Source organism: Nerophis lumbriciformis, linkage group LG09, assembly GCF_033978685.3.
Source record: "Nerophis lumbriciformis linkage group LG09, RoL_Nlum_v2.1, whole genome shotgun sequence".
NCBI classification, from domain to species: domain Eukaryota; kingdom Metazoa; phylum Chordata; class Actinopteri; order Syngnathiformes; family Syngnathidae; genus Nerophis; species Nerophis lumbriciformis.
Window position 1 is genome coordinate 27882012 of NC_084556.2, and position 13468 is coordinate 27895479.

At 40.0% G+C, this 13468-nt stretch overlaps 1 protein-coding gene across 1 annotated transcript; it reads left to right on the forward strand.

Moving 5' to 3' along the window:
- The first annotated feature begins 822 nt into the window (after nt 1-822).
- On the forward strand, nt 823-13240 carry LOC133607444 (uncharacterized). Its single transcript, XM_061962064.1, has 3 exons — nt 823-2089; nt 5155-5229; nt 9738-13240. The coding sequence occupies exons 1-3, from the start codon at nt 894-896 to the stop codon at nt 9955-9957; spliced, it is 1491 nt and encodes a 496-aa protein (XP_061818048.1). The 5' UTR covers nt 823-893; the 3' UTR covers nt 9958-13240.
- Nucleotides 13241-13468: the final 228 nt, after the last annotated feature.

Below are 13468 nucleotides of genomic sequence, written 5' to 3' on the forward strand. Positions count from 1 at the left end.
GCAACCATCTACTCTGTGAGAGGGCCACCAACATAGACAAAGAGACAAGCCATCCACAAGTATTACATCTTGAAGAAGAAGTGTTAAGACATAGAAAAACACGACACCCTGCGTGCCCGGTCCATTCAAATAATGGCCACTTTTTGTCAGAGAGACATGCCATGGAATCGACCCAACCACAAACCATGCATGCAGATGCAATCACTAAAGTCACTATTAAAACAAAAGAAAATCAAAGTCTAGAATCGTTGTCTCTTGACAGCAAAACCCCCAAAACAGGAAGTCTCCCTTCAACTCCTCTTATGGCCACAGCTACCAAATCAAACTACCCACACACACAGGCTAATACTAAACACATCCATGAATCCGGTGTCTTGCAAAATGTGTGTGTGTCCGTGCATGCGACTCAAGAAAAGACTCCTCATTTGTACACAACAGCCACAGGAAACTTGCACATCCCTAAAACTGTTCAAACTTTTGCTAGTGCCCTCATGTCCACAGAAGGAAATCGTCAACATGAAAACACAACTCCTAACTTGACGCATGCAGCACGAGAAAAAAACCCTAAATATTGCTCACAAGGGTCACTTCAATATCCCACCAGATTTTTAGAACTCCATGAATCTAAATCACAATTCATACCGGCAGGTCCATCGCATACCTTAGCTGATTTAACTCATACACTGCAAGAAAAATCTAGTTCTTATAGCACTGTTGTCAAAAATAGTCCTGGTATACTTGATGTGGATTCCAATGGAACAAATACAAGTAGCAAACATAATCCTAAACGTTTGGATGCAAAAAGTCACCCAGTCTCCTCAAATTCTGAATTAACACTTAAAACAGCATCTCTAAGTGCACTATCTTGTGTAACCCTTGATTCTAAATCTGGGATGTCAGCTCCCATCTCTACAACTACTAATTATGCTTTGTACAGAAACACAGCCCTGAGGAGCTCTTCGTCTCTTCATCCTCTATCTACACTGAAAGAAAAGCAAAACAACTCTAATGCATCATGCAATTCTTTACTTAAAACGAGCAACGTGTCACATGAACACAACGGATCACTTCATCACAATGCATCACCAAAGAAGCCTTGGCACACGCAGGCAACTGACATCATCACTAATGAACCTGCTCTATGTGTTTTTCCTAGTCGTAAAAACATGTCAAAAACAGCTCAGATTGCATTGTCCAGCCTGTCAAATGTGTCCAAACATCATAACAAAAGCAGTCATTTGTCAAGTGTGATACAAAACCATCAAACAAACAGTTTAAACAGTGAATTGTCTACTGACACAAAGCTATTGAATGGTGATCGGGTTAATGAAATGGTTTGGAATGATACAAAGAATCATCCAAGCATATCACAGGTGACGAACCCGCAAACTAGGATTTGCACACTTAAGTCAAACAGCTCTCAGCTGCAGGGTTGTAGTAACACAAAACAACAAATGGTTGCACGATATCAAGGAAGCATGGTAAAAGAACATGAGGGACAGTGTGCTACATACCCACCAGGAATAACAGCCCAGCAGATGGATTCAAATACAAAACAGTTTGCCTTGGGCATATCACCCATGCATGCAAGGACTGAGCCTGAATCCGAAGCAGATAAACAGACACATCCAAATGATCCAGCAGTCTCTGTCACAGCAAAGGGGAAATATGAGCCCATTCTTGCGAAACAGGCAATCATAGGTGCACATGATGGCCAGTCTGAGTTCAACACATCATCGGTACAAGAACCTCACACAGGCCCAAAGTTGTCTTTAATTGCAGCAGGACTGTGCTGCAGTGAGGGGGAACTCACTTTTCTTCAATGCAGTGAGGATGAGGCAATCCTCAGCCGGGATTCAGAATGCAGCCCTGCTGCCCCCAAGCTGGACCCAGAGGGCGCCGTCCTGACTCATTCCCACCCGACTGAGGCAGCCATGTTGCTGCCTGCTTCCCCACAGTGCAGTAAATCAGCATCCATACAGCAGAGGCTGGATAGTGTGGAAGCCAGTCTGGCAGCCAACAAGGACAGGATCACTACCTTGTTACACATCATCCATGACCTGGAGGCCAGCCACAGCACTGCCAATGGGTAAGAGGAAATGTGTGTGCATGCATTTCCCATTGAACTGGATTGTGGTGGTAAAATGCACAGCACAGTGTGTATGCATTGTCCTGACATTTCTGCAAACAGCTCGTTAGATCGACTCTACTGGAACTAATAAATGCATTTAAAGACAATAAGTAAGTAAAAATGTTCATTATTCTACCTTGTTAAATATGAAGGCTCACTTGGTCAGGGCTATTCAACTGGCGGCCCGGGGCCAAATCAGACCCGGGAAAGACACCATACCGACCCCCGAGTTCTGTTCAAAACTTAGGAGACAAACATTTTTGCAGCAAATTCCAAAAAAACACTAGAGTGCTCCTGCTGAATAGCGGAATTTGGACCACTGTAAACACATTGGTCGATACTTGCATTGACATTTCACACTGGTGTAAAGTGGTTTACATAACTGAAGCGTTCCTCAAGACACCTTTTTAAGTCCTCTCTTTTTTGGCACTCAAACATTTTTCTGTAATGTGATTTATGTAACTAAGGTGTTGCTGTAGCTTGTTTACTTCAGATGCAGTCAGCAGACATTTGTTCAACTTCTTTGTTTATACGAGTGGTGTTCCTCAAGGCTCCATTTTAGGTCTTCTCTATTCCAACATTTGGGTTATTCAACTGGTAATCAGTTAAAAAAACTTGTGACTCACATTTTTGCTGCAGATTCTTAAAAACACGAGTGCTGTCATAGAGATGATCTTTGTCTCCTGTAATGCTGACAAAATAAATGGACCAAAATCAAATGTCTACTTTACAGAATGTTAACTAATAGTAGCAGTGACGTGCGGTCACTAGAGGCAGGTGAGGCGGGGCCTCACCTGCCATCATGGATAGAAAAAAAATGTAAAAAGAAAAAAAAAATATTAAATTGTTTTCTGTATTCAGTGATTATACTATAAAGTTATTTTCCATTTAACTTCACCAGTTTTAGATTATTTTTATTCAAAATCGCTGAATTGTCACATTTGCCCTTCAAATACTGAGAAGAGACGGTGCGGTGATCAGCAGCCAGTTGAGACACGTCACTCAGTTGTGCCTCAACATGGATTGCGGACTCAGCTAACTGCTGGCCTGCTGTGCAGTGAGACCGTATTGCTATATGAACTATATTATACATTCCCATAGTTTAGTTAGCTGAGGTATATAATGTACAGTGTATTTTGTCAACAACTGTATGTGTGTAAAGTATTTCTTGTGCTGAGCAATCATAAAACTGCTGCGAAGACGCACTGTGTGAGGCTCGCAGTAATCCCGCCTCCTGGTGCCGGTTAATGCACCCCCGCCGCAGAATGCACCCCCCGACGGGAGTGCCACACCAACCAAAGCCCACACCCAAACCCTCCACGTGCAAGACCGACTCCACCCAAAAAAAGTCACTTAACAAGAAGCCAAAAAGTGCAAAAACAACAATGCTCGCGCCGGATGAGCCGTGAACGACTGCAGGGACACAACATTAGGTACACCTGCAGACTGCAGCACGGATTTCATATTTCATTCATTCACAACTCCTCCAACACGAACACCACTGTTCCCGCACTTATAAGTAAAGGTAAGACCATAATAACGTTTTTTTAATTAAATGTGCTTTTTTGTGTGCTACAGTTTGTATGTGTAAAGTTAAAGTTAAGTTAAAGTAGCAATGATTGTCACACACACTAGGTGTGGTGAAATGTGTCCTCTGCATTTAACCCATCCCTTGATCACCCCCTGGGAGGTGAGGGGAGCAGTGGGCAGCAGCGGTGCCGCGCCCGAGAATCATTTTTGGTGATTTAACCCCCAATTCCAACCCTTGATGCTGAGTGCCAAGCAGGGAAGAATGCTGGTATGAGCTTTTAAACATAACCCGTTAACTGATGCCAATCAAATGGTGAATAAGATACTCTTTAGGGTTCATATGTTTGTAAATCTGACTGTGATGAAGTCAGTGCCTCACCAGCCATCAACCTCACCGCACGTCACTGAATAGTAGCTAGCTTTCTGGAAATGTAGCCCCAAAAACAATTTAGTTGAATATCCCTGCGCTATGTACTCAGTATAGCGTATTTATTTTAAGAGTCCTGCAAGTGCTGCATAACAAATCTCTTTATTCCAATGGTCCGGCAACAGTTTTCTCAAGGTGAAAAAGAAACATTGTGAAAGGTTGTGTATAAGAATGTACTGAATGTCACTTTAAACATAAATCACTGGCATATTCAGTAATTACTGTAACAATCGAATAATATGGCATTTATTTACCATAATATAACCAGTCAAGATTTTTAATTGAGATGGGAATATGCAGTTTTTTAAGTATTACATTTGTGTTTACATGAATAAAGTCAATGGTGGTTTTAGATATGGACAATTTCCCAAGGCATCGTTCTCCAGGGGGCGCTGCAAAGATGAGGGGGAAAAAAAACGGTTCATATTTATTGTGCTCAATGCCCAGTGCCAATAAAGCCAAAGACTGAGAGATGATCAGTGATTATTATCACTAGTTGACGTTTCTGTCAATGTAACAAAGAAGTGGGGGGCTTATAGGGGGTCTCACACAGAGCGCAGTTGAAGCTACAGTAGAACCACCACTGAATTAATAATAAAAAAATTTATTATTATAATAACAAATCAACTCCAGATTTAAAAAAAAAAGATTTACATAAGGAAATAATACATTTTCCATTTTGCGATGTATTACAAATTTACACATATATGCATAAGTGTGGCAGACTACTTGAAATACTGTTTATTTTTAGCATAATGCCCAATACAAAAATGATTGATGATTAAAAACGATGTCAATATGGTGTAATGTAACTTCTGGGAGTCCAATTATTTAACTCCAAATCACCTCTGAGCCAGATAACAGCCATTATAGTTGGCTGCTAGCAATGTGTCTCCGTCAATCATTCTCATCCCACATGGACTGTTAATATGTTGTGACTGTCTGAGGTCATATTTGAGAATGTACAAACTGTTTCATGCCATACAATTGATACGTGCCAAAAGCACTTGTTTAAGGTTGGAAAGTTTTGCTGATTTATTATACTCATGTGTTTTGTTTTTTATAGAAGGCGATGCTTCAAGACAGGACAGGATCTAAAAAATTGTTCAACTTGCCAAAAGACTGCCTGTATTGTCTACAGGTGAGTAGTTTTAGGCTTTTAAGTGGTCAGGGGAGCTCTTGAATGCAACACTTAAACATTACACATGACCAACATATGAACGTACCACTCTGTTACAGTTAACAGTAAACAGGTAACGAGACATCTAGTCTCTTGTTTTAGACGTAGACTTCAAGTAATTAACTACATGTAGTCCTCTGTTCTTGATGTTTTGTCCATCCATCCATCCATCCATCTTCTTCCGCTTATCCGAGGTCAGGTCGCGGGGTCAGCAGCTTAAGCAGGGAAACCCAGACTTCCCTCTCCCCAGCCACTTCGTCCAGCTCCTCCCGGGGGATCCCGAGGCGTTCCCAGGCCAGCCGGGAGAGATAGTCTTCCCAGCGTGTCCTGGGTCTTCCCCGTGGCCTCCTACCGGTCGGACGTGCCCGAAACACCTTCCTAGGGAGGCGTTCGGGTGGCATCCTGACCAGATGCCCGAACCACCTCATCTGGCTCCTCTCGATGTGGAGGAGCAGCGGCTTTACTTTGAGCTCCCCCCGAATGACAGAGCTTCTCACCCTATATCTAAGGGAGAGCCCCGCCACTCGGCGGAGGAAACTCATTTCGGCCGCTTGTACCCGTGATCTTGTCCTTTCGGTCATGACCCAAAGCTCATGACCATAGGTGAGGATGGGAACGTAGATCGACCGGTAAATCGAGAGCTTTGCCTTCCGGCTCAGCTCCTTCTTCACCACAACGGATCGATACAGCGTCCGCATTACTGAAGACGCCGCACCGATCCGCCTGTCGATCTCACGATCCACTCTTCCCCCACTCGTGAACAAGACTCCGAGGTACTTGAACTCCTCCACTTGGGGCAAGATCTCCTCCCCAACCCGGAGATGGCACTCCACCCTTTTCCGGGAGAGAAATGAGAGATGTTTTGTGTTCTGACATTTTGTAGTTACAAACAGTAGCTCATGAATTGATTAAAAACATAATTGTGTTACAAAAAAAACTTGATATTTGCTTGAGAACTAGTTAAAGTGTGTGCACTGAAAGAATACAGTAGTCTGTGCACCACACACAAAGCAAGAATACAGTGTGTACCTCGACCTCACGTGAGACACACCAGGCATTCTTCCATCACTAAAGCTACGCTGAGTAGGGATAGCGTCATTTTTTAACCCTTGTGTGGTGTTCGGGTCTGTGGGACCCTTTTATGTTAAAATACTGAACAGGTGTTTATTGGGATAAGGTAAACATCTGTTCAGTGTTTTAACATAAAAGTGTTTGATTGTAAGGCATTAAAAGCCACAAAATGCAATGGGTCCATCAGACCCACAAACGCTGGCTGAGTAACAACAATATGAACATCACACAAGGGTTAAAGTAAACTTTTTGCTCTTCATTCTGTCTCCCAAGTATAAGGCAGACTCTTGTGGTAGCAGCACGTAAAAGAAAAGGAAAGTGAAGTGAAATTACACATCAAAAAGTGTTGAAATCAACTTTGGTTGCATGCCTGGTCTGAGCTGCTTGTTGTGGTCTCATCATTTCCCGAACTAGCAATGATCTTCGAGTGTGTAAACAAACCTCATATATAAGTAAGGAGTTTTTTTTTTAGTATTGGTTTATTTAATTGTTGTATTTAATATGATCATTTCTGTGTTATATGCTTATATTCTTCATGTGTTCCGTATGATGTGTCCATTTCATTCTTGTATTTACTTGTTTTATTACTGTATTATATATGTCCTTCATGTGTTCTCTGTACAGTGCGAGTGGTTTAAGCCAGTGACGTGCGGTGAGGTTCATGGCTGGTGAGGCACTGACTTCATCAAAGTCAGATTTACAAACATATGAACCCTAAAGAGTATCTTATTCACCATTTGATTGGCAGCAGTTAACGGGTTTTGTTTAAAAGCTCATACCAGCATTCTTCCCTGCTTGGCACTCAGCATCAAGGGTTGGAATTGGGGTTTAAATCACCAAAAATGATTCCCTGCTGCTGCCCACTGGTCCCCTCACCTCCCAGGGGGTGAACAAGGGGATGGGTCAAATGCAGAGGACAATCATTGGTACTTTTAACTTAACTTTAACTTTAACAAAAAAGCACATTTAATAAAAAAACGTTATTATGGTCTTACATTTACTTATAAATGAAGTCCATGCGCCGCTGTTGTGCTGGATTAATGAACCCCCTGACGGGAGTGTTATATCAACTAAAGCCCTCACTTCAACTTTCCACGTGCAAGATTGAATCTATTTAAAAAAGTGTAACCGAGGGTTTATAAATGTCGCCTATACTGTATGAAACTACAAAATAACAAACACAGAGGCTCCAGTTTACACGAGGACCACTTTATTTACCTTCTTTCAAAAACATCCGCTCCACTCCAACGTGTCATCACTTCCGCTCTTAGCGCCTTCAAAATAAGAGCTCAAGGCATATAGTGTATAACAGCGCATAACAGGAACTTAACATCACAAAGAGGAAAGCCCATGAAAATAGGTTACAAAAGATATTTAATAAGAAGCCAAAAAGGGCAAAAACAATAATGTTTGTGTTGGAGGAGTTGTGAATTAGGTACACCTGCAGTCTGCAGGTGTACCTAATGTTGTGGCCCTGCAGTCATTCACAACTCCTCCAACACGAACATTATTGTTTTTGCACTTTTTGGCTTCTTATGAAATAACTTTTTTAAATAGATTCAATCTTGCACGTGGAACGTTTAAGTGTGGGCTTTAGCTGATATAACACTCCCGTCAGGGGGTGCAAATTCTACGGCGGAGGTGCAGGAGGCGGATTACTGCGAGCCTCAGCCAGTGCGTCTTTTGCAGCCGTTTTATGATCGCTCAGCAGAAGAAATACGTTACACACATACAGTTGTTGACAAAATACACTGTACATTATAGACCTCAGCTAACTAAACTATGGAAATGTATAATATAATTCATATAGCAATACGGTCTCACTGCACAGCAGGCCAGCAGTTAGTCGAGTCCGCAATCCATGGTGAGGCACAAATGAGTGACGTGCCTCAACTGGCTGCTGTTCACCGCACCGTCTCTTCTCAGTATTTGAACGGCAAATGTGAAAATTCAGCGATTTTGAATAAAAATAATCTAAAACTGGTGAAGTTAAATGGAAAATAACTTTATAGTATAATCACTGGATACATTTAACAATTTAATTTTCTTTTTTTTTTTTTTTTTTTTACATTTTTTTTCTTTCCATGATGGCAAGTGAGACCCCGCCTCACCTGCCTCTAGTGACTGCACGTCACTGGTTTAAGCATTAACTTAGGTATCAGTTCCAACTTATACTAAAACTCAACTTACATCACAGTCTACAAACGTACTCGTTCGTAACCCGAGGACCACCTGTACGGATTTATATCAACATTGCACAGGATGTCTGAAGCCTGCATGTCATTTTCTACAAATCTGGCTATATATCTTTTTGAACACCTATTCCAAGACAGCAGGAACAAGCAGTGCAAAAAAATGTATAGACTTAGACTGACTTTATTGATCCACAAGGGAAATTGTTCCACACAGTAGCTCAGTTACCAAGGATGAAAAGGGAAATATAACATAAATGTAATATGTTCATATTATATATACAGTATATATATATATATATATATATATATATATATATATATATATATATATATATATATATATATATATATATATATATATATATATATATATACAGTATATATATATCAAATAAAGACATATATATATATAAATATATGCTATACATGTCATGTTATACATATAGTATGTTAACAAATGTGTGTGTGACATCCATCCATCCATCCATTTTCTACCGCTTATTCCCTTCGGGGTCGTGGGGGCACTGGAGCCTATCTCAGCTACAATCGGGCGGAAGGCGGGGTACACCCTGGACAAGTCGCCACCTCATCGCAGGGCCAACACAGATAGACAGACAACATTCACACTCACATTCACACACTAGGGCCAATTTAGTGTTGCCAATCAACCTATCCCCAGGTGCATGTGCTAAGTTTAAAATAATGATTATAGAGGACTTTTCGTACTCAGAGGTTTCAACTCTAGTTTTCGCCCTCGAGATAAAACATTGCGTCAGGTGGAGCCAATACAAAAATAAATCCTAATCAACTGAACCAGCAATTCTGTTTGTGGTGAAAGACTATGAAATCAAAAATTCCTTTGATCTTTTTAAAAAAACGGTTTACCAAAAAAGCCTTGTGCACTACAAAGCCAAAACTGAGACACCTTATCTTGAAAGATTCTTCTTTAACTATATATTTTCTAAATTGCTTTGGCTATTCTCTGATGTATGTTAGTATCTTGTCCTTGACCGTGCTGACAATTGACAAGGCACAAATCAAACGATATCATAAATTCTAGTTGTGGGGCAAGTATGTGTGCCATAGTCACACATACCACAAACCGCTAGTAAGATTCATGGTAACGTAGAGTTGAACTTTCAGCAAGAGCTCAAGTGTCTTTGAAAAGTGTGTTTAATGTGCATCTGTTTGTTATTCTTTTAGTGTGGAGTACGACTTCAGACAGCAGGAAAGGTGCTTCTTGGAGGTTGTAAATCATCATTCAGCGAGAGGAAATAAGGCGTACCACGATCCCCAAAATGCTTCCCTAAAGTTCAGTTTGCTCAAAAAAGCCATGAAGAATGTGAGAAAGTCCAAGAAGAAAAGTAAAAAGCTCTACAAGATTCTCTTGAAGTGGCTGCCTAGAAAACTCCAGCATGTTTAGAATTGTTTACAGTACTAAGATGTTGCAGTGACGTTTTAGTGATTTCTCCCTGTAGAAAGATTTAAACTTTTACCTGGATTTTGCAATTCAAGTTTTTTCTAAACTGCATTTTCTGGGGGATTCAGCCCATCATCCACAATCCTTATATGAGACAATAACACACATACTGTATCTTTCTCTAATTCTAAATAGTGAAAAATTGCAACAGTAAGCCGGCCTATAATGCCCTATAAAAAATGCACATGCACTAACTAATGTAACAGGATCAATCATTATGTCATGTAATATTTACAGTATTTTGGTCATCTTAAGCATTACTGGAACTTATTTCCTTGGTGGATTGATATAACAGCGCGCATTGCAACAAAATTCAGAATAACTCTCATTCCTCTGATAAAAAAAAACGCTTCCAAGCAATGTTGCGGTTATATAATGCTGCGTTCCATTTGTTGAGAGCCATATAACACACAACCGTCTACTATACAGGTGAGATGCATGATTTATGATCTAGCATTAGCATTTATTAACTCAAAGGCAACTTTTTTTTATTTCATAGTGGGTCGCAACCAATGTTATAGCTTGGTTATATGTAGGTCAGAGCATGTAAATTGAGCGTTGTAAAACGTTAGATAAATCTTAATTACTAGTCAGCCACCTTGTTCTGACGGCTTTACTTTTTAAAACTCACAAAAAAGAAACAAGTTTTTGTCTCACATATTGTGGATTGTGGATGATGGGCAACATTCCAAAAACATGCAGTTTTCCTTTAAGAGGTTGTTGTTGTTGTTTAAGTTCATTTCAAACATGTATACAGTTACAATATGATACATCACATATTTCCATTTTCTCATCACAACATGTCCGAAAAGGAGCAGAAATAGGAGAAGGTCAGTTGGATACTTATGTTTACTCAAATGGTAAAAAAATAGCATTTTTAGCACATAGAGTACTATATTTATGGAGTGGCCGTAAGAAACAGAAAAAATCAAAACCAGTTCGTCCTAATAATAACAGTAATTCCCATTAAATTATTCCTTTGGACCCCCACCAATAAATTTGAAGCTACCTATGTCCTCGCTCATGAACACATTATAATGGCACTGTCTGTGAATACAGATCGTCGTTACGACAACGTACAGTAGATGGCATTAATACCTCATACGCACCTGAGGCCTCATCCATTAAGAGTTGCATGGATTTCCTACTAATAATAGGCATACATTCAAATCCAGAAAAAAAAACATTTTCAAATCACATGTTTTAAAGTGTGCACATGCACAAATCCAAGCACATTTCTTTGTTACATCGCAATCAACGTGGAATTGATCCCAGATATCTGCTTGGTTGGGCACACCCAGACCACGCCTCCTTATAAATATGCAAATTGTATTGAAATAAGCCAGGATTCAGAGGGTCGGAGGTGCTTCCTTGTCCGTGTTTTAAGCATTTAAAAAGAGGGTTGAGATTGTGAGAATGCTGTGCGCTTCAAAATCTGCACCCAGGCTATAATAAATAATTAATGGTCGAGCATCTGGAAGAAGGTGAAGAAGAAGATGGGTGTGCATGGCCAAAACAGACGGACCAAAAGATAAAGTTGTACTACACCCCGTTTGAAATGACAGTCGCTGCAATGATACGTAAAACTTTATGAGGTCGGTGACTCTAAATTACCCCCAATGTAAATATGACATGTGTAACTTGCAACAAAATGTGTTCCTACAGTCAGTTTAGTTTCATGTGAGTTTTATGTCATATCTGGTTTGCAATCATTTCAATTTAAACACGCCAGCACATCAAAAAGGATTCAAAAGACTTTGACTCTTGTTTCATTACTCAATATATTATTACAACACAGGAGAGCTTCTTACTGTAGCAGCCGTACGTGACACAAAGGCGGGTAATTCCTCCATGCTGTAACCACCGGCCGCTACTGTCCGCTCGACTGGCCAAGCACATGTGCTGGAGTCACAGAAACACATCGTGACAGCAATAGGTGGCAAAAGTATTGTCTCGATAAATAATATACATCCTCACAAATAACATGATGCATTAAATGCATTGGCCAAAAATGAATTTTGTGTCCTTGCCTCAATCTTTTTACATTCTCAAAATCATGTTATATGTTGGCAAAGCCCGAACGACCACCTGTGTGTCACCAAAGTATCCACGTTCTGTAGAAATGTGCCTCCGTAAAGCACGAAGTTGGCGTGAGGCACCGTACATTTTCACGCTCATTTCACTCTTGATACATCCAAACTTTGTCGTGGAAAAGGGCGTACCGCAGGTTTTGCTGCGTACGCAAGCTTAATACATGTGGCCCCTGGTCTGCTCATTGTCATTACAGTTGGGGAATAACCAGATGTGTCTTTTTTTGTTTTTACAAATTTAGCTACTTATCCTAATCTTATTGGAAACTATTGGAGATTCTAACATAAGAGTTTGGCTCACTCTTCCCAAAAAAACAGCAGGTGCAGCTGTCGTAGCCTCACATATCCAAAAGCACTCACAGGCTTGCCACTTTTAAAAAAACAAAACAGAAAAAAGTTAATTTGTATTTCTAAACATCCTTGTTGCATTCTTTGTTTTTGTTTTTGCTCACCTCCACAAATAGATTGCACTTCTGTGGGAAACACTGATTTTAGTGCATAACTTTGCACCACAGTGGAAAATCCAAATCTAATTTAGTCGTCACTAACTCATTAAAATAAGAAAAGTACATGCAACAAATGGTAAAAATGACTAGTAGCTGCATGAACAGCAACACTTTCCACAAACGTGGGCGACATGCCTTTCCAAAAATATTATACAGTACAGTAAAGCCTTCTTTATCGTTGTTAATTGGTTCTTGGCCTGCATGGTGTTAGATGATTTTCCGCAAAGTACGAATCATTTATTGTAAATCCAATATGTTTTATAGGTAGAGCATAAAAAAACCTGTAAACAAACTCCCTAATGTTTACCAACATTATGAGAGCCACCTTTTAATGACCTTTACACTCTTAATCCAATATAATGCTGCCTGAGGCTGAGCAAATCAGTGTCTACTGATGGCAGCCTGCTCTGATTGGTTTTGGTTTGTGGCCAATAAATGCTAATCAAGCTTCTTCAATGCTTCAAAATGCTTACTCTAAGCTAAAAATACAATACATAAAATATGCTTGAAAAAAAAAGAAGAAAGAATCAGCAATAGAGTGAACCCGCAAACTTTGAATTACATGTGGTGAGGAACAAATGGATCATTATCATTATGGATAATTATAATTACAAAAAAATAGCTTACATGTACAAACCCCGTTTCCATATGAGTTGGGAAATGGTGTTAGATGTAAATATAAACGGAATACAATGATTTGCAAATCCTTTTCAACCCATATTCAATTGAATGCACTACAAAGACAAGATATTTGATGTTCAAACTCATAAACTTAATTTTTTTTTGCAAATAATAATTAACTTAGAATTTGATGGCTGCAACACGTGCCAAAGTAGTTGGGAAAGGGCATGTTCACCA